The sequence below is a fragment of the Poecilia formosa genome, unplaced genomic scaffold, assembly GCF_000485575.1.
Source record: "Poecilia formosa unplaced genomic scaffold, Poecilia_formosa-5.1.2 Scaffold19, whole genome shotgun sequence".
NCBI lineage: Eukaryota > Metazoa > Chordata > Actinopteri > Cyprinodontiformes > Poeciliidae > Poecilia > Poecilia formosa.
Genome location: NW_006799958.1, coordinates 3320047 through 3346278, shown reverse-complemented (window position 1 = coordinate 3346278; position 26232 = coordinate 3320047). Strand labels below are relative to the sequence as shown.

General features: G+C 42.1%; 1 protein-coding gene across 1 annotated transcript in view; it reads left to right on the top strand.

Annotated features, from left to right (window-relative positions):
• Positions 1-26232, top strand: part of LOC103134820 (semaphorin-5B) — a 234322-nt gene that overhangs the window by 161751 nt on the left and 46339 nt on the right. The window contains exons 10-16 of the mRNA XM_007547273.2: positions 2284-2419; positions 6056-6263; positions 6348-6555; positions 22738-22855; positions 23937-24121; positions 25059-25202; positions 25867-26014. Coding sequence (XP_007547335.1) covers positions 2284-2419; positions 6056-6263; positions 6348-6555; positions 22738-22855; positions 23937-24121; positions 25059-25202; positions 25867-26014 — 1147 coding nt within the window. The remainder of the gene's footprint in view (positions 1-2283; positions 2420-6055; positions 6264-6347; positions 6556-22737; positions 22856-23936; positions 24122-25058; positions 25203-25866; positions 26015-26232) is intronic.

Genomic DNA, 26232 nt, shown 5'->3' with positions numbered 1-26232 from the left:
TATGAAACATCAACAGCCTCGCCCTGTGAAGAAAGTCAAAGTACTCCAGCATAAACAGGCGTCGGGATTAGCTTTCAAAAGATTTCAACAACTGAGAGAAGATGGCATATAACGCTACACTCATCATAACTTCTATTTCAACTAATCCTAAACCCATCCGCCAGTCTGTCGCAGGGAAACACAGAGACACACAGGACAAACAACCATGCATGCACACCTAGGGAGAATTTAGAGAGACCAATTAACCTGACAGGCATGTTTTTGGGCTGTGAGAGGAAACCGGAGAACCCAGAGAGAACCCACCATGCACCATGCAGAAAGACCCCGGGCCGGGAACCCAGAGCCTTCTTGCTGCAAGGCAACAGCTCTACCAGCTGCGCCACTGTGCAGCCCTCTAAAATACACTATTATCGAACTATTGTATCTGACAATAGTTTGTAGTTCTCTGTGTTGAGGACATGCAGCGGCTCAGTTGGACCGACAGGAAGCAGAAGAAGAGCATCTTCCCACATGATGACAGCGCGGTCCCTGCAGCGCTGGGCCCCGGAGAGCTGCAGAGTACAGCAACCAACGCAGCAGATGTCAAACAGCTTTTCCATCACTTTCCCGGGCTTTTAAGCCGACTCCAGCCATATGGGTTGCATCCATTAGTGCAATTGACTGTATTTCCTTCAGTGTACCCTTTGCTCTTCTCTCCTGACATCGTGCGCGGCAACCCGCTGTCAGAGAAGGCCTCCTAAATAGTCTGGACGGTGTCAGACTCTGCGAGGCAGAAATGTAAGAAGCCGCAGCTAAAATTCAACCCACAAGCCTGGAGTTTCGCTCCCTGTAATGTCAAACTGTCTCTTTGAGTTTGTGAATGTGCAAAACTGTAGTAGCCATCCTCTCCCCAAACCCCAGGGCGGCAACGTCTTATTTTCCCGATGTTTCCCTTCAGATGGGATATGCTTGTTGTCAGTTTGCCACAGAGATTCGCTCAACTTTAAACCTCTCTCTCTCTGCCTCTCTCGCTCGTCTCGATCAGAGCCATCGGACCAAAGTGTGGAAGAAACTCACTTTTTCATTAAAAGTCTGGAGGCTGCGTTGCTCCGTAGCCTGGGAGTCGGCGAATGAGCCACCTGTTTGACTTCCCTCTGTGTTGAGCCGGAGCTCATTTAGAGCTCCACGGCACTTTCCTACCCGGCGATAATAACGCAGCGCCTTAGTTGCTTCTCAGACCTGAGGAGGATCTCAACTTTCAAAGCAAAGAAGAACAAAACAAATCAGCGTTGACTCAAAAACATCTCATAAAGCCAGGTTGTTAACCAAGTCTTAGACATTTTCCTTCTGTACTTCTTGCACTTTTTATTCCCGGTGTTGGATATACAGCTGAGCTCACGTCTAATTTTTAAGGGATTTTCTACTTTTCTTAAAGCTGATTTTCATTGGCTGTTGAAGAAGAATGGTTATTGTTGTTGATATTTAGCTTAAATGTCATGAAGTAGGAAATCTTGAACTTTAACCTTTTAAATGATTGGCAAAATACACACTTGTGTAAAGATATATGTGATCACATCAGTGTCACTGCATGCTCTATAACTCAGGCGTTATAGTCGCACTTTTAGAGGTTCTAAACTTGATATTTATTCATCTTTTTCCTTTTTCCAAAAGGCTTTGATATTCAAAAAGGTCATCTCATCTTTTGTTTTTATTTATTTATTTATTTATTTATTTTTATATTTGCCTCTCTTACGCCAAAACTCACGCTAGCTAACATAACATTGTTCTCTTCATGTGCTGGACCTTTTTTTCATTTTCTCTGCTTCTGCCTCAATCTTTCATCGAAACATTAGCAGTCAATAAGTAGTGATTTATCAGGCTCTCAGAAGCCAGTCCATGGCAGCAGTCAAACGTGTGTGTGTGTGTGTGTGTGTGTGTGTGCGTGTGTGTGTGCGTGTGTGTGTGTGTGTGTTTTGTTTGCTCATCATCTGTACAATTTCCTCCAATATCCTCAGCTTAATACCGTCCACTGTCACTGTGCAGCAGCGATAGCATAGATTAGCCTGCAGCAAAGCAAGCCAGACACATACCGGCTGTTTAGCGTGGGCATAAAAGATACGGCCTCCTTTAGGAGGATGGAAGACGCCGCAGAACGGCTTTCTTACATAGCTGCATTATGCTGATTTCTGATATGCCTTCAAAAACACCCAGCATACGAGCTGCTCTGAATATCGTTTTTGAAATGCATCCCTTTTTTTGTTTGTGTTTCTCTTTTCTTGCTTTCTGTCCCTCTCGCTGCAACAGCAACAGCATCGCAGCCTCCGCAGTGTGTGCCTTCAACCTGAGCGCCATCACCCAAACCTTCAACGGGCCTTTCCGCTCCCAGGAGAATCCCCGCTCCACCTGGCTCCCCACGCCCAACCCCATCCACAACTTCCAGGTTGGTTTCCGGACGCAGTCTCTTCGGGGAGCTTGGTGATAGACACACAGTTGTCATTTCAGTTTCAGCTGGGCACAAGCTGCGACCAGAGAATAACATCTAATAGTAGGTCGCAAGCAAGTTTTAGAGGCTTATCTAACTTGCAAAAAGAATGGTTTAAAATGTTCTTTTTTTTTTTCGTGCTAAGCTGTTAGAAACAATCTCTTGTTCGATTTTAACGTTTCTTCTTTGCAAGTTAGATGAGATTCTGACAGACTGGATGAAAACCAGCAGTAAACTCTAGTCCTGTTGGATTTATGTCTTGGGTTTGACTGAGCCACTCCAACACATGAACATACCTTGATGTAAGTTGTCCTGTTGCAGCTCTGATGTGTTTTTAGGGCCGTCGTCTTTCTGGTAGGTAAATAATATCCATCACGACGCCAAGACTTTTGACGCCTCCAATATGTTTTCTTCCACAGTTGCTCTGTGTCTCCCAAACATGAAAAGATTTCATGTTTCTATTGTAGAAAAACCTTTCCATACCAAAACACCACCACCACCATGTCTCCACAGCTTTGTCTCCAGCCCATTGGATGCGTTGCTCTCGAACCCTTTAAAAACAATCTGATTCACAGAACAGCTGTGACATTTACACAGAGATTGAATTGCACACAGGTGAACTAATTCCATCTGTTATTGTTGTATTTAATTTTATTCATGGGTGTCGGTGTAAAGGGGATGGTACATGTAAGCAAGCTTCGCTTTTCAGATGTTTTGTTTGTCAACTTTTCAAAACCTGCATCGTTTCACAATGACGCACAAATCAGTTGTTGGTCTCTCTCATATGATCACAGTTAAATCCACATAAATAAAACGAAATGACCCACAAACTGATTGTTACGCCAGGAATAATGTATAAGAAAGTCTGATAGAGTTTCAGACTATTTATTTATTTAACAGGGGACTTTAATCACAAAGAAACAGTAAGAATAACAAGATTGTCGTCACACAATGTTTTTAGGTGTGCTTGTGGGGCTGATGACTGTTTTCCAGGGCTGCGTGTTTTAGATGTTTTCCTGCTTAAACATGCATGACTGAGAAGAACGGGCCATTAGCAGGCTCCTGCAGACCTGGAGGAGATAATCACAATGATTGAATCAGATGACTTGGTGCGGGGACGCATCTAAAATATGCAGGACAGCATCATGTGAGGATCAGCATCTGTGGGTCACACTCAGACAGTCCCACACATCACAATTACGCTAAATTAGTTTGATGTCAGTGTAATGGTTTAGTCTGGCATCTGAAATTGGTATGGATGAAGCAGGTCCGTTGATGCATCTGTAATGGGGCTGCAGCAACAGCTGACACCTGAACTACGACCCCCGAGCCCCAGAGGGGTTGAAAAACGGGGCTTCGTGGATGCAGAGCATGGTCCAAAGACAGGAGAAGTTCATGCCGTCCAGCGATTATAACGGGCAAGTACAGAAGCGACACAAGCATTTGTAATGTGGAGGAGAGGGGAGCGCTTCATTAGCAGGAGTGGCTAACACTCGCCTCGTGAGTCGCGCGCGGTTTTTCTCTCTGCTTAACCCGTCTGTCTGCTTTCTCATTTTAAGTGTAGTTTGTGGACTATTTTATTTTGAAAATTCATTCATTTTGAGAAATGTCAACTTCCTTCCAGCAAAGACACTTTACACTTGTCTGCAGTTCAGTCATCTGTTACTACAACTGAGCTACCAGCACCGTTCTGTCAAGCCAGACGTTGTGAGACGTCAGTCGGACTCGGTTCGCTTGTTTGTTGTTGATGCTTGAAGCACGCAGTACGGTGAGTTGTAGGTAACCAGGACAACCAGGAGAGTTTGAGTCGTACGAGTTTTTTCCTGTGAATCGAGTGGAGTGGATTCATTTGTGAACCAATAGAAACGGCGTTGGGGATGCAATATTTTATACTAACTGTGTGGGGGATCCGAAGGAATATTGTTCAAATGTGTAGGTCATTCATAATAATTGCAACGCCCATGGGCAGAGATCACAACTCCAGCTTCTCTGTGAATGACTTTTTATGAACATCCGACCAGATGGAGACTCGAAGAGGAGCAGCAAAAGCAAATGAGGTAGATTAGCAGGGCTTGCCAACAATTCATGGGGTCGTCCGGCATACGTTGCTGCAGAAAATTGTTTCTGCTGCCAGGAAACGGAGCTGCTAGCTGAGACGGTCATACATGAGTCAGAGGTTCAAAGGTCATCAGATCCATCTTAAGACTGACTTACAAGACCTAAAATTACCTTTTAAAGTATTTTAAGACTTAAAAGTCTTAAAACTTTTACATTTTAAGACTTTTAAGTCGTTGAAGTTACGTGGATTAATGCGTTATGACAATGTTTAATTTCTCTTTGGGACAAACCCAAACTGGTTCCCGACACATTAGATATGACATCAGTTTCTTAGAGGTACTTTTCTGTTTTTATTTTTGGAATTTTAGGTGATCCTATCTTTTGACCACTTGTGTTTTCCCATCTTGATGAGGAATTAAATCTGCTTTAATGACTACTTTTTTTTTTCTAATAATTGTATTGTAGTTTTCTTTGCTTATTGTTGTCATTGTATTTGTATTTGTTTGTTTTTAGTGAGACAAATGTTCCTTTTGCTCAGGGACAGTGGATGGAAATGACCTATTTGCCTAATTCTGGTGCATAATGTTCATTAATGTGCATTGTCCCTGTTATCCATATTAATTCATTTAAAATTTCAAACTATTTTCTTGTTTGAACTTAATTAGATTGAGAGTTCTCCTTTTGAACTACAACAGAGGTCATAGAAACTGCATCAACAATACATTTCTCTAAGGTTCCTGTCATGACGGAGTCGTTAATTATTTATTGTTGCTAAATAAATGTAGTACAGCTACTTTAAATTATTACTAATAGGAAGCCTAAATGATTATGGGCTTGACTTTCGAAGCAGACTGTAGCATCAGCTCTGAACACAGCCGGTGGGTCTGGCTTTTGTAAAATAGCGTTCTTCCTTTAAATCAGGGGTTTCTAAAGGGCTGCCAACATTTCCAAATCGACAATGTTCCTTTCCTGGCAGAGACAGAAACTCTAAAGGATTAATGCTCTTCTTCACTCTCCGTTCCTGTTATCTGTTATCTCTTGCTGTCTTGCAGCCTGAATGAATTTCAGATATCTCTCCACAGGTATTGTTTCCTTTAAAATAGTTTCAAATACAGTATAAACCATGTGATAGTTGATGGATGACTGATCTTAAAGGTTCACGTTTTTCAGTTTCTGACTGGCTGGTCAATAGTCAAAAAATAAAAATAAAAAATAAGGGCTGAAATCATTTTTGGTGCATCTCTGGTCTGCAATATTTATTTCACATAGTATCTTAAAAAATCAGAACATTTTTCTCAACCACAAAGCAAATTTTGCTACAAACCCTTTTTTGTTTTCATCATATGTGTCTTTAAACTTACTGAGGATAAAAGTGAAATAAAAACGTGTTTATGATGAAGCTCCAGCAGCTGCATGGTTTCCTCGAAAATCAACCGTCAAGAACATGGCTTCGTACATTTATAATTTAAATAAATCTTGTTTTCTCGTTTGCTTTGCAGTCCTTCATGCATCTGATCTGTGTTTTCCCCTCTGCAGTGTGGCACCATAAACGACAAAGGTCCCAACGAGGGTTTGACGGAGCGCAGCCTTCAGGACGCGCAGCGGCTCTACCTGATGAACGACGTGGTGCAGCCAGAGTCCGTGGATCCTCTCGTCATGCAGGACGACGTCCGCTTCTCGAACCTGGTCGTGGACATCGTCCAGGGCATGGACACCCTTTTCCACGTCATGTACATCAGCACAGGTTTGGTTTGTCTCCGATCAGATTATGTGTTGGCCTAAAAGGAAAGCTTGACTTTTCTTTTTGTTTTCTGTTGTTTTTGTCCAGAATATGGCACCATCCTAAAGGCTCTGGCCACGCCCAACAAAAACCTGCAGGGTTGCTACCTGGAGGAGATGGAGCTGCATCCAGCCGGTGTCCGAGAGCCGATCCTGAGCCTTCAGATCCTGCACAGCGACAGGTCGCTCTTCGTTGGCCTTAAAGACAGAGTCCTGAAGATCCCCCTCGAGAGGTGTTCCTCCTACAGAACTGAGACGTGAGTAGAGCATCAAGTCTAAAACGTTCGGGACGTTGCAGAGTTACTGGATGCCTTCGTCCGGCCCTGTCACGTATATAAAAGACCTTGGAGCATTAAGCTCTTTAGCCTCAACCGTTATCAGTTGTATCTCCAAATATGAGCTTTAGAAATCATGTTAATACTTATATATAGTTACAGATTCTGTTTTCTGAAGAAAATGATTATGTTCTTACATAGATCAATGCATTTTGCTCCTGGGAAAAATCTTAATTATTGAAAAACTGATTGAAACCAACACACGCACGCACACACACACGCATACACACACAGTGGATGAAGCAGCAGATCACTGTGTTAGCACATTTTCTCTTTTTCTCTGTTATTGTCTGTGGAGATTTGGTTTATGCTTAGATGTTTGCTAACATAGTCTTCTATAATTTAGTAAGCATTTTGTTTAATTGTGTTTTTACTCCATGATTCTTTACTTTCCTGGTTCGTTTCTGGTTTTAGTTGTGCAGATTAGCCTCTCTGGTTATTGAGCCCTTTGTCTAAAACAAATAAAACCTGTTGAGAAACAGTCTGACCTGGATGGTTCAGCTGTTGTTACGGACCAGACATCTGCTTACTAAATGTGATCTCACCCTTATCTATATTTTGTCACACCATAGCCTGTTGTTGTTTCCCAGGCGCCAGACAACCTGTCAGTTTTTGCAAAAGCTGAAGAATCTAAACGGGGCTCCATCTTGTTTTCATTGGGAAGTTTTGTTTTATGCTCCAGGTTTTCCCTGTGTTGGTTTGGACTCTGTTGGGAGTCGTGGTTGGTGTTTTCTTCTAATACATGTTCTTGACTTGCCTGGTCACTTTCACTCGATTACATATTTAGTCTCTTCTTGTGATTATCTATGCTCAGTTTAGTTTTCATTGTGTTTACGAGTGCCACGGCTGTTCATGCTTCGTTCCACATTCAGTTAATCAAGCGGCTCCTTTATGCCAGTAACCATCCTCCCTCTGTGTGTGTTCCTTCCCGGTTTGTTCAGTCCTTGTCAGATCTTTTTGTCATGCAGTGACTTCTTCCCAGCTGCTGTTCTTTGCTTCGTTGTCTCAGCTCTCACCTCCACCGTGACCCTGACCTCCACGTTCCACCTCAAAACATGGTGGCATTAGAATAATTACCAAAGACATTTGGTGTAATAACATAAGTGAATTTAATTATTTGTGAGATTTCAACATTTTAACGTTTGTTTATCACTGCAATTTGTCAACAATACTTGATCAGCAAAGAGGTCCGTGCGTTGGTTACTCCAGTTTCCTCTAACTGCCAGAAGTTATGAGTCAGGTTAAGCAGTCTGTCTATAAAACACTTTGGTGTGAATGTGTGTATGATTGTTTGCTGCTTTGTGACGGACTGGCATCCTGCCATGGGTTTATTCCACCTCTCCACCTCAGCGAGAGACGGGCCTCGACAACCCCAACCCTCTCACAGACAAGCTGGCAGCGCCGTGGGTCAATTAGCAGAACTCCTCTTCATTAATAAGCTTACAGCTCATAGCAGCCTCCATAACTCACTTCCACATCCTGTCTTGCCGCTGGCAGTGCTGGACGTCTTTATCAAATAAAATCCCGGATCTGACTTTTAGAACTAGCATTTAGGGCCGCGCACTGAGGCTCGACAAAACGTTTCCATCTCACGCCGCCGTTCGGTGTTCGTGTTTTTAATCCTTAGTTTATACATTTGGGGAGTTGATTTATTTCAACCTGCTCGGCCTACAGCTGAAGGCAATTAACTGTCTGCAACAGGGATTAATGTCCTGAAGACATCGCCGATAATCATTAAAGTCCTTATGGTACCAGACAAACGACGAGGGCGGTATCTCCTTCGGCTCATTAGAGAAAATAAATTAGAAATAAATTTGTTGTGCTTTTGCTGTAATGAAGTCCAGAAAAGTACAAAGAAGAGACTTTTTCTTTTTTTTTCCCTGTTTGCCGGTGTTTGAAGCCACTTCTCAGACTGACAAACAAGAACGAGAGTACTCAGTGAATCTTCAGCTCCGCTGTCATTTATATGAAAATCCCTTTGCTGTGCATGAGCAGAGGAGGTGAAAGGCTCACTGGCTGTTCCCCCCACTGTCTTTGTCTCATCAGGTCTCTTGATCATGATCTGCAGCTGGCCTCTAAGCTTCGATTTAGCATACAAATAGATGCTAGATGCTAAATCCGCTCGGTGTGTATGTTTGCGTGCGCGTGTTCACGAGAGAAAGTCTGCCGGTTTTGTATTCGGGTTGGTCCTGGACGCATGCTGCAGGTTGCCTTTTCTTTTAGATCTGAACTCTTAAAAACAGGGCCTAGCAGAGGCAGCTACACTTTGAATATCTATCCACAGGACTAGAGGCAGAGAAGGACAGCCATACAGAGACAAAGGGCATTAGCAGCATAAAGAAGCAGAGCCTATATCTAATGTGCGCTAAGACAATAAGAAGAGTGAGTCCTTAGGGGCATTAAAGGAAAAGAGGAAGAGATGGAGGGTGTAGGAAAGACAGAATGTCCTTAATCTACTTTGTAACATTCACCTCACCTGTGTGACTCTCTTGCACTTGCAATCGTTGAAATGCACAGCAGCTTAAGGCACGCTGCTCTTCAGAGTACAACAGATGTCAACCTGCCGATCAAGGTGACGGCTGATCGTATTTGGTCAGACTCAAAAGAAAAGAGATGGCTGGGGTAAAATCAGGAGATTGGAGAGGGGAAAGAAAGGATGGATGTGAAAGTGAAGCAACTCACTCAAAGTGTTTGAGTATGAACGGTCTGCCTCCTTTACCCTGACTCCTCTAACCGCCTCCCTATTAAGGTTACTCGTCTGTAGAAGTGACCTTATTAGATCCTTACAGTGAAATGTAATTTATTGTATAGATCTACTGTTCTATGAAGGCTTCAGAGTTTTGTTAGTGAACAAACATCATCCTAAAGACCAAGGAACACAGCAGACAGAGCAGAGAAATAAATGTGGAGAAGGGTTGGGTTATGAAGGCTTATCCCAAGCTTTGACGATCACACAGATCGCTGTTCTATCTATCCTCTGGAAATAAAAGTAGTATCAGTCACCTTAAACCAACCAAGACATGACCACTAACCTGACAGGCCGGGGTGTTAATCAGAGAAGCAGCCAAGAAGAACTCGATAGCTCTAAAGGAGGTGCAGAGATCCCTCGCTCAGACATCCGTCAGCAGGATAGCAGTTGTTTGGTCGCTCTACAAATCTAACCTTTACAGAAGAGTAGCAAAAAAACAAACCAAAACACGTCATGTTACCAGTTTTGTTACAAGCCAAGAAGGGGAAGAAGGTTCTCTGGTCAGATATGACTGAAGTTTCTGGTCTATGAACAGAATGCAGAGTGAAACACGGTGGTGATGTAGCATGCTGTGGGAATACCTTTCTTAATGGGGCGGAAACAATTATGTGAATCAACTTTTTTGAGCTTTACATTATGTTAGAATGTTATTGCCTCTTTAAAAACATACCCAGAGTGTTTTGCCCTGATTCTTTCATGCACGTTTGAGAAGTCCTTTAATCTCCCATGGCAACCATTCAGCTGAGCAAAACGCTTGTGTGGACCTAGCCCCGCCTTCATTGATGAAGCTCCTCCTTCGAGCTGCAGCTTCCAAGTGTCTGAGCTTCAGCATTGCAGAGCACTGTATCCCACGACTGCCCCACTCGGCTCCTTCAAACTAGCCAGCAGCAATTAGCAGACACCTGGTGGAACATCAGCTGAGCTCATTATAGGAGCTACTTCTCAGAACGACACTGGTTAAAAAAAAACATTGTTAAAGTGTTAATAGAGGATAGATTACTTCTTGAAGGCAAAGTTTTAGAAAGAACCAAACTTTCTTAGAGACAGAGGCCCAATTTCAAGGCGTTAAATTACAAAATCTAATTTCTTTTAAGCCATATTTGATACATACCGCATTTTTATAACAACTGAAGGTGGCATAGTTACTTTATTGTGCTATAAAGTGATACATAATGCTGCCCCTCTAAGCAGGGATAGAAGATGCTAGAACAGGACAATGAAAACACACAACACACTTGTCTGGTGTTGTGAAATTTATGTTTACGTAGCATAAATCACTGATCGGTAAAGTTGCCGATACAAATCTAACAAGTGAAAGGATTAAAAACTTTGCATTTTCTTCAGCAACAGCTTTTTCTCGAAAGTTTTCCATGACACACACCTCACCCACGGCAGCAGTGACAGGGGCCGGTCTGATGTTTTCGGCTGACACCTCGCCCCGTTAGCTGTGACTTGTCAACATATCGTCAGTTCAGCTCCTTTCTCATTTCACCTGTTTCTCCCTCACCTTTCTGCTCCGCGCCGTGGTTCGCTTCGAGTCTCCTCCCCACTGCTGTATCTGCACCGCGCGCACTCTCCCAGGAGACAGACAAACTCCAGAGTCCCGGAGTCAGAAATCCTCATGTGCTCGCAGACCGCGGTGGAGAAGTGCAGAAACGCAGCCGACAGCAGAGCCCACGGTGTAGGCGCAGCAAATGACTGACGCACACAAACACACCTACGCCTGAGACGGAGCAGCAGAGCAGTTCACAGCCTCACTCTGAAGAGGAATGAAATGTTTGCAGACAGATAATGAACATGTGCCTCATCTCTGATAGCACACAGCTAAGGATGTGTTGTCAGTCATTGATGACGTCCAAAATCCTCAGCTATAGCCTTGGTGTATTTTGTACTTGCTGAGTTGTTAGATATATAAGATGTTTCTCAGAGCAATTTCACCAGACCAGAGGAGGTTTTTCTTCTTCTTCTTTTTTTTTTTCCTTTTGGTAACGTCAGCTGCATTTTGTGCTGTAAAACTTACTGAGTTTCACTGAAAACAACCTTCAAAAGCAAAAAAAAAAAGGATGGTAGTTCAACCTTTTATGTCCTAAATTTAAAATGTCTGCCTGGATATTTTTGCTTATTTTAACTGTACGCAGTTCCTTAAATGTCCCGTGAGTAAATATATTTGCCCATTTATCCATAACAACTGGAACTTTCAATATCTACCGAGTTATTTTCTCAATTTATCGTCTATTAAGAGTGTTTCATCAGATTAATTTCACTTCCTGCTTCGACGGGGGTGAAATTACCGTAATAACCCGATATTGACTGGAAAGCTCAACGTCTCCCCTTTCAGAAACCGTTGGCATTTTTCAGATAGCACAGCGTGTGGTGGAAAAACAGAACTGCAAATTTTACTGGACCGCCGGCTCTACGTTCAGGGCTTAAAGGTTTAAAGGGCTTAAAGTAAACGTTTGCATGAACTGCTTTAGCGTTTTTGTGGTTGGAGTAGCTCTAGGAAGGTAGTAACCCTCTTTGGTGTTGGTCACTGACAAGCCATTAGAATCAGCCTTGAGCATCATCTAATCTGAAGTCACCAAGGGGATTAAATATCACTCCAAAATTCCTGAAAGGTCTTTTTCAGATTACAGGAAATGAACTAAAAACTCACATTCCAGTAGAAATTATTGCTGCTGTGAAGTCCTGACTTTGCTGAGATCAGTGGCTTATAAAAGTCATGCATTTCACAACATCAAATTCTGCATGTATCATATCTTCCCAAAAAAGCTGCAGAGAGCTTAGGGGGGCAGGAAGACGTTTCTTTTAACATTTTCAAGGACAAAGCAAAGGCGAAACCGTCTGATTTTAAACAATAGTGACACGACCTAAAAGGATTTCAGGTAGTTTGCCGTAACATTTTCTGCTGCACAGTGTTTCTTTGATTCAAAGGACCAGAAAGTCATAAAAATACATAAAAAGCGAACTAATCTTAACCTGGTAGCTGTCAGGGTTTTTTTTGTTGTTGTTTTTTTTTAAAATCTTGCTGTTTAATCCTGCAGACATTATTACTGTAGGAGATATTATACAATTCTGAGCTGAAAGAGAAAAATACTACCTGCCTTGCCAAGCACCGACTAGAGCAGATGTCGGCAACAATTTTCTCTTTTCAGTTCGCCAATATTCAGTCGTTTCTCCGGGGACGCGCGGCTCAGACTTATTTGGACAAAGACCCACCTACTGTTTCACTTAATTCAGCTCCTGTTATTGTGCTGCTGTCTGAATGAGCTGAATGGGTTTCCGCCCGGCTCGTCTGCATTGTGTGCGGTCGTCCTGCCTAAATGAAGACATACGGCGTCTCCGTTCGCACACTGAGGAACAGCTGGATGTTCTCTGCGGCTTTTAAATCCGTCAGCAGCTGAAGGGCAGCCAGCCACACACGTCGTTCTCTCCACCAGCAAAACACTTCGGCCGCATTAAGGTGACATTATTCACAGGCGAGCTGCTTTGTTTTGAAGAGCCGGGTGAGTTTTGATAGACTGTAGTGTACGTACCTCGTCAGTCTGACGTTTACACCATCATTGTCGACAAAATGTCATAGTGATTTGAGGCTTTTAAAGTTGTTTTCCTTCCAAGTGGAATGATTGTGGAACAAAAAACATGACATTGTTGATGTCAGAGTTTGTTTAATTTAGTTGATTTCCTGTCATATATTTTAATGTGAGCTTCAAATCCTGTTGGAATATTTGAGGGAAAAAGTTGAAGAAAATTATCAATTTCCCTCTTCTTTATTATCTCTTTGTGTTTCCTGAACATAATACATTGGTACCACTAGAGAGTAACAACCCACAGCATGATGCTCCCACTACCATGCAGGAAAGCTAGCCAACTGTTGCTAAGTATGAAAGCTTCACTTTGAGGCCAAGTACCTTTATCATTGCTTCGTCCGACTGTAAAGGGTAGTCACCTTAGAAGGCCATCTTGGAGCAGGTACGTCTTTCTTGGTCAGTAATGAGGCTGTAACGATTCTAGTACCTCAATTATTACAATTCCTCGAGGAAAATTTATCTGTCTTGAAGCATTGTTAAATTATGTTTTATTATTTAGCCACGTTCCAGCCGGGTGGTTATTTGTGTTGGGTGGTGCTCTCACTTCCGCCTATGAGTTGTTGCTAAGTGCTAGCAGCATAACGTCCAAGTTTCCAGGTTTTTATCTTTTTTTTGGGGGGGTGGGGGCAAATAAGCGTTCTTAAATTGACTGGCACGATGCTAGAAGTACGACGACCTTTCTGCTCCCGGAGCTGCCTGGTGGCCGAGTCAAAGCGGATGGTGGGAAGAGCGCTGCTGTTTGGTTGGGAAATCTTCCTCTCTCTCTCTCGCTGTCTCTCTCTTCCTCTCTCTCTCTTTCCCTTTCCCTTTCTCTCAATCTCTTCCACTCTCTCTCTTTCCCTTTCTCTCTCTCTCTTCCTCTCTCTCTCTCTCTCTCTCTCTATTTCTCTCTCTCTCCTCCTCATTACTCGATTAGATAATCGAGTAATCGACAGTAAGAATAATCGACAGAGTGCTCGATTACTGAAACATTATTTCACAACAGCCCTATTTAGTAACTTCTTCTATGGTGATGTCAAACTTGCTTCACCGAGTGAAAGTAAACTTGTGTTTCATCAGCTTCCAGGTTATGTCAAGGTCCTCTTTCTTCTGGTTGGTTCTTGAACGTCCTGCCTGACTTCCTGTTGTCTGACGCTGACAGTTTGGGTCAGACGGTTGGTTGGTGTTTGAGACGGCGATTCCTCAAGTCTGTTTGCCGACTCATAGCTTAGTATATTAAAAGTCGCTGTTATCTTTAGCAATGCCAGCAAGCCTTACAGACCACAGAGTGGAGATTTGCATCATCCTTTTTAACTCAAGTGTACTTTCTTCCGCTGCTAAACCTCTTTATCTGCCACTGATTTGTATCCTCTTAGTGGCAGCTTGCAGACAAATGGTCCAGCTTGTGGGTTTGTGTGTGTACGCTGTGTGAACATAACTGTGTGTATTTGTTCTTTATTTGTGGTAATTACATTTGACCTGGCCAATTGGCACCTCTGGCTAACAGCACCACTCTGTCCTCCACGCAGCTCCTATCTCTCCATCTCACTCTGTTAGCTAAGTGATTTATTTTGGGCTCAGTTGTTTGCTGGTGCTGTGATGCTGACTGCGCTCATCAGATCTTTTACTTCACTTCACTTTCATTGTCTGGTAAAAATCCAACACAAGTGTGAGTGGAATATTTGTCCCACCAGATCTAATTAGCGGAGGTGAAACTGGTTTTGCAAGGATCCATGTTAGAATATGTAATTACTATTAAAACTAGGGCAGTCATAGCTAATGCATTAATGCTTGCGGTTTATTACATAATACAGATTGATCGCACTTTCTATTTTGACCTTGAAGACGCTCTCCCACGTAGAGTTGTTTTGTTTGAAGCGGCGCGTTATACGGTCTTGTACTGCGGTCAACTATACAATAACTTTACGTGATTTTTGCACATTCTTTCTGCTCCTTCCTGTCAGATTATAGTCAGATGGAGGCCGCTGGCACCAAAACAAAACAAAACAAACACAGTGAAGGACGTTTGGATAAAACCGAGGTAGCATGTAGCCGGCTTATTGAAGAAAATCCAGTTTGTAGTTAACATTTCTGAATTAATCTTGAAACAAAATTGCTTTTCTTTAACCTTCCTGAATATGAAAATCTGGAGAATTGAGATGTCTGGTTATTGAGATCCTATTTCAAGATCCCAAAGTTAAGCATATTGATTAATGGTGATTAATCACAGTGTTAGAGTGCAATTAATCTGATTTTTAATGGATTGACAGTACTCATTAAAACCCAAATTTAACCACCATACACTACCGTATGCACTGAAACTCTGCGGCCATCGGTTCTGGTTCCTGTGCCTGTTGAACAGAAACCAGGACTCTGGTTTTGGTAAAACTCTGCTCCCGAAAGGGAGAGGCTGAAATAAATGAATCGAAGCAGCCATAGCCTCTGTCTGTCCTCCTTCGTCTCCAATGACAACCTCTCACCAACACTTCCAGCACTACGCAGGGGAACGTTTCTTCTCTAACTTAATAGAAATGAATAAACTTGCGACGTGTCAGAAACAAAGAAGCAGTGAATGCACATTCACACTCTGACTTGAATCATAGCATAGGCGATGTTGTTTGTGGAGTTATTTTATTCATTTAAAGGAGTTTGCTGATAATAGCATTGTGAAGCTCAACCGGTGATCCAGTCATTCTGCTAACAAACAGGCAGTACTTATTTAAGGACATAGATTAAAAAAATGCTGGCTATAGTGCGTTCCTCTCGGAGTAAAATGGTTCGTTCCAGACATTGTTAAATGAATACTTTAGATTAAATTTGATTGGACAAGGGTAGCATAAAGAGAAGCAGAACATTAAAGGACACTTAGAAGACCTTTGAAATGGAAGCAGGCGCCAGAAAATGTGAAAGAAAACTGAAAACTACTATTATAATGGATTGAAGAGTAACAAAAGTGGCAAAAAGTCAGCCAATAATCAGATTCGCCGAAGCCAAACAATCAGCACGAACCCACTGCAACGTCCAATTGTTGAACAAACAATGTAGGCTTAAAGGGATTATGGATCACCAAGGAACACAGTGACCGGCCGAAGAAATGGAGCAGCATCTTGTCGAGCGATAAAACCAATATTTTGCATCCCATGCACTGTGAAGCACTCTGGCTCAGGCTCTGTGGGGTAAAGATGCTTCTTATGCTATTTTGTTGGGCCTATTAAAACCAAAACAGAGATCACAGATCAGTTTGAATACATCTAAATGCTCGAAGGAGGACATGGCCTTCATATTGGCTTAACAGCATGTGTGCAGCTTCTTAGTTCCAGAAGAACATATAAAATCTCCTGGAGCGACCTTTAAAACCTTTAACCTGATATGTTACTATAAAAATGCTCTGTTTAGGTCAAAAACCAAGAAATTTAGAGGAAGTGATGAAAGCATATTTGTTCTTTGTAGCTGTAAAGGAGTTCTGAGAAGTGAAATATTTCAGTGTTTTCAGCCAGTATCGCCTTTTCTTCACTTCCACTTTGGTTTGAAACAGATTGGGCACAAATAGTGTTGGGCACAGAACTGCATATTTGCTTTGTGGTGGAAAAAAAAATCAAAATTTGAAACCATCGGGAAGATACTAATGACTAGATTGAACAATTGGAAATCAGTCAATCAATCAATCTGGATTATTTTTGTAGCACATTTCAGCAACACGGCAGTTCAAAGTGCTTCACACATAAAAAAGCATCAGGAATATGTCATAACAGTTCTGAAAGTCAATAAAAAATGGAACATATAAATAAAAAGACATATCCAACTGATACCAGAGTGAAGTGGAATAAATTGAGTCTTTGGTTCAAAACGTCAAGTTTCTCCACAAGATAGAAACAAAACTCCTGCTGCTTTCACCCTGAAGGGCTTTAACTCACGTTTCTCTTTAAGAGGGAGAGAGAGTGGGTTTAGCGACTGGACTGACCCAGCAGCGTTATGCTAAGGAGGCCAAGTCACGTTTGACTTTCAGCGTCTGCACAAAATGTTTTATGTGTTTCTTTTTCGGCGACTACTGAGCACGTTGCGCGCAGGAACGCCGTTTTTCCTCTAAGCGTAAGCGCGATTCCTGCAGGACGCCCTGGCACCGGCGGACCCCCGCCCGCCTCTGTGTGAATGCAGCTTATGGGCCGCTCTCCCGGCAAACCTAATTTACTGTCGGCTGCGGCTGCCAGCGGGTTACCAGAGCCCACCGCTGCTAAGCCTGTATGACCAATCACAGGAACATTTCGCCGACTGGGGGACGAGAGAGAGAGAAATTGTGTTCACACAGTGGATGTATTTATTACTGGTCCAGAATGCTGTTACTTTTATTACTGGCTTTGTTCTGGCTGAGGCTCAGTGTAATCATTTTTGGTCTCTCCTCCAGTTTCACTCTCTCTGTGGTGCTCTCTCAATCTTCTCCTCCTGCCGCTGCATCTCAATCTCCGGCTCACCGCTCTTTAAGCTTCCTTTTGTCTGCAAAGGCGTTTTTAACCTTTATGATGCCGGAGGTGTTTTACACATATCTATAATTCAAGATGATCAATAGTCTGACTCTGAATGTGTTGTCATGTGTCAGAAACACATTTTTTTTTCTTTTCTGGTGATATTTCATCTGTTGTCTATAAAAAAAGAAACAAGACCGATCAAATATTAGAGTCTAGATAAGAATATCCAGACGGCCTGTTTTCCAATGTAACAAGCAATAATTTGTTATTTTGCATACATTAAAATAAAATGGAAACCATTATTGCCTTTATGTACTGATGAGGGGGGAAAATAATGCTTGCCAAAACTACTAAATTAAAAATGAATTAAGTAGGACGAGAAAGTGGAGGATTACGATAATTTATACTACAAATTACAAACGTGTGAACTGGTCAGTGTGTCCTCTGGCAGTGTTCCTCAGGTAGTAAAACACGTATACAGCACTTTCTTTTTTTTTTCTTCTAAAACCTGACGGACAGCAGGAATGTAATCTACATGTCCACCTGTAAGCCACATTGCCTTATTTGGTCGTTCCCTCCCTGCTGGTTTCCTGTGATTCTCATTCCCCAGGGGTTCCTCTCTGACAGGCGTCTCACTTTTGTTTCCCCGATTCTGTTTCCCGGCCCCGTCGTTCTGCAGGCCGTCCCTAACTGGGCTTAATTGGATGCATCAGCTTTGAGCGCTAGCAGGAGTTCAGTGTGTTTCCAGTTAATCATGAGCAGACTTCCCAATCGGCCAGCTCAGTGGGGAGAAAACGGCTCCAGGGACCAACTCTCAGCCCTGCAGGGAGGACTGGGGGAGTCTGAGTGCTGGTCTCTTGAGAATGCCAGCAGGAGATTTTCCCTCCAAACCACTGGGTTCTTGCAGAGAGGAAGAGAGCTCGACTCTGAGCATACAGTGCTCCAACATCACCAGTCCTGCAGCTAATAATCAATGACTACGGTCCGTCATTTATCAGCTCATATTCGCAGTCATCCCGTGACGTCCTGCCGTTAAAGGTGAAGTGTTGTTGTACGTCTCGTCGGTGAAGGCGCTGCAGTAAAAGTAGACACTTCTTTTTAACAGCGCTCACAAACGATTTGAAAAGCCAATTAAACACACAGAGCGAAAACGGCAGATTAATCTTCTGATGCCGAACTCCAGACACTTTGTTAAACGGCCCGGTGAGTTTTAGCGGCTCGCCTCAGAATTTACCCGGCCACATGGCCTGGCCCGCCCGTTTTGATTTAGCGTCCCATCGGGTGTCCGCTGCGCTGAAATAAACAGCAGCTCAACATCGTCTGACTTGTCAGAGATTCCCAGGTGGCCATGAATCTGCAGTTCAAATATATCCCCTACAACATATATTTAAAGGCTATTCGGGGAGCCGACAGCTACAGGCATTCACACACTCGTTCTTACATGTCTTGCCGTCCACCATATTTGCAGTAGCTGTCTCAGAAATGAGCTTTTTTCTGCGGTAAAGATCAGTCACTGTTTTTGGCTGGCTGAGAGAGGACAGGAAGATCTGGCTGAAGAGAAAAGGTCAGAAGGAGAGACAAAGGGGCACAACGGTGTAACGTCTGTTATCGCTACGTTATTGAACCTTTAAATGCTGAAAGTGGGCTCTGGGGGAAGAAGTGATTGGAGAAAGTCAAAACCTGTAAAGTTTTATTTTGTCCCATAGTCTCTATGTATAAACGGAATATAAGTAATTACGATTTCTCTTAAATTTCATCTTGTTTTTTGATGGAAACTCTAAACTGTGCAGCCATTCGGAAACGGACTGGAGTGATTTGCAAAAGTTTTCTCACCAATCAACTTTTCTACAAAACTTTACTCTACATTCTTTGGGGAGAATTTATGAACAAAGTAGTACCTATGTTTTGTTTTTTGTTTTTTTTAGAATTTTACAAATAGAAATTTGAAAATTGTGATGATAATTTGAATTATATCCCCCCTGAGTCAATATATCGTAGAATAATCTATTTCTACCAATAATCTATTTCTACTATGAACCTAGCTTAATATGTCTTTATGGTTAGTGATGTATGAAAAGCTCAATTTCAAGCAACCAAACTATCCTTAGCCTGGTGATGGGGCCAGTAAATAAAGCCTGGTGGCCCGCCAGGCTTATAATACTCATGGGGAAACCCTGTTATGTAGTTTTATGGAATTTGCTAATCAGAAGCAGCACATTACACTGCACTGTTTGAAGAACAGGCTAAACCTGTTGCATTAACAGTGTAACAATCAATCTACTGGTTCTAGTTTCCTTCTCTGTTGTTACACAGAAGGTATTGAGGAATTGTTTCTGCCTTAAATGTTGCAAAAAACCGTGAAAAGTTATGTTGTATCTCAAAATAACTTTTTTCCACAAAAGACATTTTGGTTTGGCCATTTTGTCGACATTCTGCCTAAAGCTATCACCATCCAAAACATTTACTGCCATGTCTGATGCGTCATGCATAACGCATTTGTCTGAAAAGTGAGATTTACTATCGATATCCGTTCACAATTGCGCTGCAATAAGTGCAATCTCTTTTAAACTCATTTGTGTTTTTCTACTTGCATTTTTATTTTAATTAATGCCACTTTCTTGTGAATTCCGATGTAAATGTATCTTCCTCTAACACCAGAAGCCCCTCAGTCTGCCTCCAGGCCCACTGAAAGCCACTAAGCTTCATATTCCTGCCACCATCCTTCTTTAATAATTACCCCATCCTTGAATTATGCACTTATTAATTTTTACGCTCAGCTGAACCCTGTAATGGCGTGTGCTGTAGTCGAGTGTGTTGGTAATCAGAAAGCCAAATGAGAAATCCTCGGCCGTGATGACGAAGCAGAACCACACATCAAAGTCAATGCGAACGCAATATGGCCGACCTTGAGCCAAAACGGCGACGAGCTCCTCCCGACGCCGCGGGAAAATAACGATTATGTTCACTGAACTGTGAATGCGCGGCCGACCTCATTATGATTATTGTTCCATTTGTTGCTGAGATGTGACTGGGCGTTGATGTAATGGAGTCACTTCATGAAAGGAAAATGACACGCATGCAAGGTGACAGTCAATTGGCCAAGATGGAAGCTGTCTTCATTCCGGCTTCGCTGTGCAACGCCGCGCCCTGAAAGTGTGCGCTCCCTCGTTCCTGTCAAATGTGCTGACTAAGCCGTTATGTCTTTATTAGATGTAAACTGACCTCAGGTTCACCAGGGCTCTCCAGCCCTGCTGGCACGAAAACCTCTAACAACAACAGCAGCAGCAGCAGCACTCGGAGCTTTCCTCCGTCTCCAGGCTAAACATTTCAGGCCTCTCTCCAAATAAACCGCCAGAGCCTGCGCCAGGAAAGAAGAAACAGACCCTTTTTTTCTTTTTTTTTTCCAGAGGTATTGAGGGCGATGGAGAGGGAGAAGCCGCAGTTCTGTAATTAGTGAGTTTAGAGAGGGAAGGAGGGTAAATAGAGAGCGGGATGCAGCGAGCGAAGGGAAGCTTTTGAGAGGAAGAGGAGTTATTCAGTTGATTCCTTTTATTCGATGTTCCTCAGGCATCCTGATCAGCTCTGGCGGCTTAGCCTCGTCATTAACAGCTTTGGATTTAATTAGCAGTCATTAAGCCTCTGTTTTACTGGAGGAGCTCACAAATATTTAATCACTGTTTGGGTAATGTACCATGCGTAGCGTTGCTGATATGAATGCAAAGGGGAGAAACATGTTATTCGCTTAGCACTCTTTTATCGGTGCGCCGCGTCCGTAACGGATGCGGCCTAAACATTTAGACTTACACCAGGATGTCACGTTCACCAACTTTCTTCTTCTTTCCTCAGAAATTTGACACTGAACAAATGAATAAAGTACACAATGGAGCTGCTTCACAAAACAGGGGCAGAGATAACAAAGCAATCAAACCAAATCAATGCAAACGCCCCCAGGCCAGCGACGACGCATAGTTAATTTTTACAGGTAACATAACGTGGATCTGAGAATTTCATCTTCACTAACTTGTTTTCCAGTTAGTTGCAAGTTTGAAAACCAGTGGGACTTGCTAACTGTTGTCATGATTCGGTGTGTTGATTGGAACCCAAAGGCAGACAAACAGAGGTGAGGAGCCGATGGTGACTTTTTAACGAAAGAAAAATTAAAACAAGAAGTTGAAATGCAAGAAGAGGAACACAGGGAGCGAGGGGCAGGAATAAACGGAAACCGGGTGTCTGAAGTTAACAAAAGGATCCAGCAAGGAGCGATTGAAGGAGAGGGGGTTGAATAGTGGGACGTTGATTGCTGGAACAATGGACTGGTGCTAATTAGGAAACAAGGTGCAGCTGTGAGGAGAGAGCAGAATGCAAGCTGAGGGAGAGAGAGGAAGAGATGGCACAGAGAGGCAAGGAGGGGGAATAAAAATTAACTAAACACATGGAATGAAAATAAACTGAAATAACTGTGAACAGACTGGTGTAAAGTAAACACAGATCACAAATGATCAAAAACCATGAACTCAGGAAAAGACAAAAACAAAACCAGATCCAGTCAGTAAAAAATCAAATCGATACTCTGAGTTTTTTTTTTTTGCATCTAAACTCCAAAGGATCTTGTCATAATCACATGTGCAGATTGCTGTGAGCCACTGATTTAACGTCAAACAAGAAGACAGAAAAGCTTTTTCTAAAGTCCAGATCTCTTACTACCTGTAAACAGCTGACATGTGAAACGTTTGGGTTGGAACTGATGAGACATTTTTCAACTTTTCAAGTTGTTTTTTTATTGTTATGTTGAAGGTCATGACTTACTACTGTGAGGTTCACACTTTGTGAGCCTTGTGAAAATTATTGACACGTGGATGTAGTTGTCAGAAGAACAAACTGAATTTGAACTTTTTTTTTTGTACCATAAAGAGTTTATATTTAAATACTGCGGCTGAAATACAGTTAAACAAACCAACTGAATGAGTCGGTGAATTCATTTGGCCTGACCAAAGTATTTACTCTTCAAATTGTGTGATTTATTCAATAAATCCTGGAGATATTAAAGTCAAGACAAACACATCCCGTTTAATTGTTGCCTCGTTATTTATTTATGAACCTAGTTGTGTTAAACACAGTATTTAACTGTACAGACAGAGACAAATAACTTTGGTTTAAAAAAAAGAAGTAAAAAACTCTTGAGTATTAAACATACTCTCCATTAAAAGTTTTTTTTTTTTTTTTACTGGTCTGACGCATTATTCCACTTTTAAACAGGGAAAACAGGTGCAGATAGTTTGTCTTCCCTCTTTATTAATCTTTATCGTTTCTTCACTCGTCTTCCTAGGCTCTGCTTGGAGGCCAGGGACCCGTACTGCGGCTGGGACTTCAGGCAGCGCAAATGCACGACGCTGGAGGAAAGCTCCAACATGAGCCAGTGGAAACAGAACATCACCGTTTGTCCGGTAAGAGCGACCTCGCTCGCTCACTGCGTTTACTGCACGCATCCATCGGGCTTTCTGTCGCACGGCCCAAACTCAGCAGGTTGTTTATCTCTGCACACGTCAGCGTTTACATCACTGCGTCTGTCTTCTGGTGAAATGTCAATAAACAGTAGCGACCCGGAGCCTCTGGACGTCAGGAAGCCGCCATGTGTTGAACACATGAAGTATGTGTTGGATTATGAGGCTTTCCTGAGTTTTTTCAGACCTTCTCCTCTTGTCGTCCTTCTATGTGGGAGCTCAGGTTATTCTGCCCAAGGATCTGTGTTTATGACCTGGACTCACATTGTTTTTCTTTGCTATTATTTAGTGTCTGTTTATTGGCAACTATGTGATTTCATATCAAAGAGATAAACAAAAAACTAAATTCTCCATGATTAGAGAACACCAAATCTTACCAAGTAATTTTAGTCTTGTTTCTAGTGCAATTATCTTATTACACTTGAAATAAGTGAAAACTAACATGCAAGTATCTCTTCAGCAAGGAGCTCGTTTTAAATAAATAATTCCTTAATATTGGTGAAAAAGTTTTTTTTTTTTCCCGCTGGCAGATAAATTTACTCATTACAAGACAATTTACCCATTTATAAGTGAAATAATCTGCTAATGGGACAAATACTTTTTCACCATGATTAAGGAGTTTTTACTCAAAACAAACGTCTATATCTTGCGCACAATTTACTTTTATGTTAGTTTTGTCTTAATTCAAGTTTACTAATATATTTGCATTAGAAATTAGACAAAAATACTTGGTAAGATTGTATGTTTTTGCAGTGTGTGCATTGATAAAACTAAGATATTCTCTACGATTGGAAAGTCTGAATGTTCCAGAAAGAGAAAAAAAGGATTTTGAGATTCTTTAGGGCAGCTTTAGAAGATGAAGATTAATCTGTTTTACAAATTTAAAAATGAAACAATATCAAATAAGTAAGTTTTCCATCAGTAGCTCGAGTGCAGTCAATTGTAAAACCTGTGTTGCTTTTTCATTCCTCGAACATTCACTTCACAGTGGACTCTCACAGTGAAAATGATGTTTGTCCTCCAGCTGCGGAACCAGACCATCGACGGCCGCTTCGGGTCCTGGACGCCGTGGCACCCCTGCAGCAACGAAGACGCCCTGGACGGCGTGAGCTCCTGTTTGTGTCGCTCCAGATCCTGCGACAGCCCCGCCCCTCGGTGCGGCGGCAAAACCTGCGCAGGGCCAACCATTGAAGTCTCAAACTGCTCCAGGTCAGAAGAAAAAATTTATTTGTTTCAGTCGTAATATAATTTGTGCTGAGTTATAAACTAGGACATCTTCAAAGTTATATACACTTAAAATGGCTCAAAGTCACCCATATGCATTTCCTTATGCATGCTAGCAGCTAGCAGGCTGCTAGCATGTGCTAACTAAGGTAAAAGAAAGGTACCTAAACTAAACAAATGTTCTCTAGCGTGTGCCAAAGTCACTGACACAAGATATACATCTTACCATTTTTACTTTATTACACAGAGGTTCAGTAAAATGTGTTGTGTAATTCAAAATGGCCGCCTGTGAAGATTTGATGAGCCCTCTTCTTGTCTCAAATCCAAACAAACTGGACTCTGCGCTTGATTAAAACCACAAAACTATTATTACAGATTGTTTCACTGGCATCACACCATAACTGTAGCATTGATTTTGATCACAGGAGGTTCTGGTTTGTTATTTAGGTGACACCAAGTTTCCCCCTGAGAAATTCCTCACTTCCTTTGTCTTCAGCAGAATGGGCCAATCACAGAACAGAGACAAAGAGTTGAAGCTCTTTCATCCCACTAGTAGCTATGGCAGATTTAATCCTTGGTATGGAAATTAAATTGTGCTTTTGTAGAGAGTGGCAATTAAATCATGAGGAGAGCTTCCCAGGAACAAAGCACTTAAGCAAATTGAGTGAATGTTTCCTAGTCAGAATGAGCTCGTTTTTGTGTGTGTGTGTGTGTGTGTGTGTGTGTTTCTGCTCACAGAAGTTCAGAATTAGAGCAGTGAGTTAAAATGCAGAGCTGAAAAGGTATTTTTGTATCCTCTAATTCAGCATCGTATTAACACCTCGTGAGAAAACAATGTTAAGTCATTCGTGGAAAAATTAGTTTTCTGGATAAAAGCCGCCCCGGAGGTTGCTAACGTCTGCCCGTGCGTCTGTTGCCATAGAAACGGAGGCTGGACACCGTGGTCGTCGTGGGGACAGTGCAGCACGACCTGCGGCACAGGCTTCGAGCTGCGCCAGCGCTCGTGTAACAACCCGTCACCCCGGCACGGCGGACGCGTGTGCGTGGGGCCCACCAGGGACGAACGGTAAAATGATCACTTCTAAATAAACCTTTGCATTAATTCCCTTAGAAAACTACATTTAAAGTTTAATATCCAAACATAAGCATAAACGCATAAACAAAAAAGTTTGATACATGTTGTTTAATTCATAGAAGGAGCTTTAACCCTATTAAGATATTATATTTCTTTGGTACTTAGTAATAACAAATTATGCTTTGTGGATCGTAAAATCCACTAAACATGGTCAGATTTTGCGACTGGACTTTATCATACTTAGGGAAGTTTCCACATTGTGTCTAAATTACGTAGTTATGCATCATATGAGTTTAAGTTTAATTTTAATCTTAATTAGAAAAGACTCCATCTTCTCTTAAAACAATTCATATCAAAGAGATTTTTCTGATGCCATTTTTACCTTCATTGACTCATTCAAAAAAATGTTTTTATGCAAACTTCTTGAATGTGCAATTATAGATTTGAAGACAGACGAGGGCTGAATGGTAAAAGAAGGGTACTGAATTATGTCATATTATGTTTTAAAATATGTTGGCAGGTAATTTAACGCCTAACCTTGATCTAACTTAGCCGTCAATTTCGATCGAAACTTGATGAAATTCTCCGGTGACGTTTTGCGACTTTCAGCCACATTCAGCAAACTGAACACGTCCCACCACCGTCTTCTCAACAGGTTCTGCAACGAGGGCGTGTCGTGTCCTCAGCCCATTTTCTGGACGCCGTGGGCCTCGTGGACCAAGTGCAGCACAGAGTGCGGCGGAGGCGTCCATTCCAGGGTCAGGTCCTGTGAGAACGGCAACAGCTGTCCAGGATGTGCACTGGTAGGGAAAACACACACTCACAAAAACACACTCCGACCCAGAAAATCACAAGTGGTGGGTGTAAAAAAAAACAACAAAAAAACAATTAAACTGATGCAAAAGGGTTAAACATGAGTTTGGTATTATTTTTTTAACTAGCAAGGGAAAAATAAAACATTATCAGGATATTAAAAAGAAAACAAAACAGCTGACAGTGGAAGATTTTAATGACATGCAAT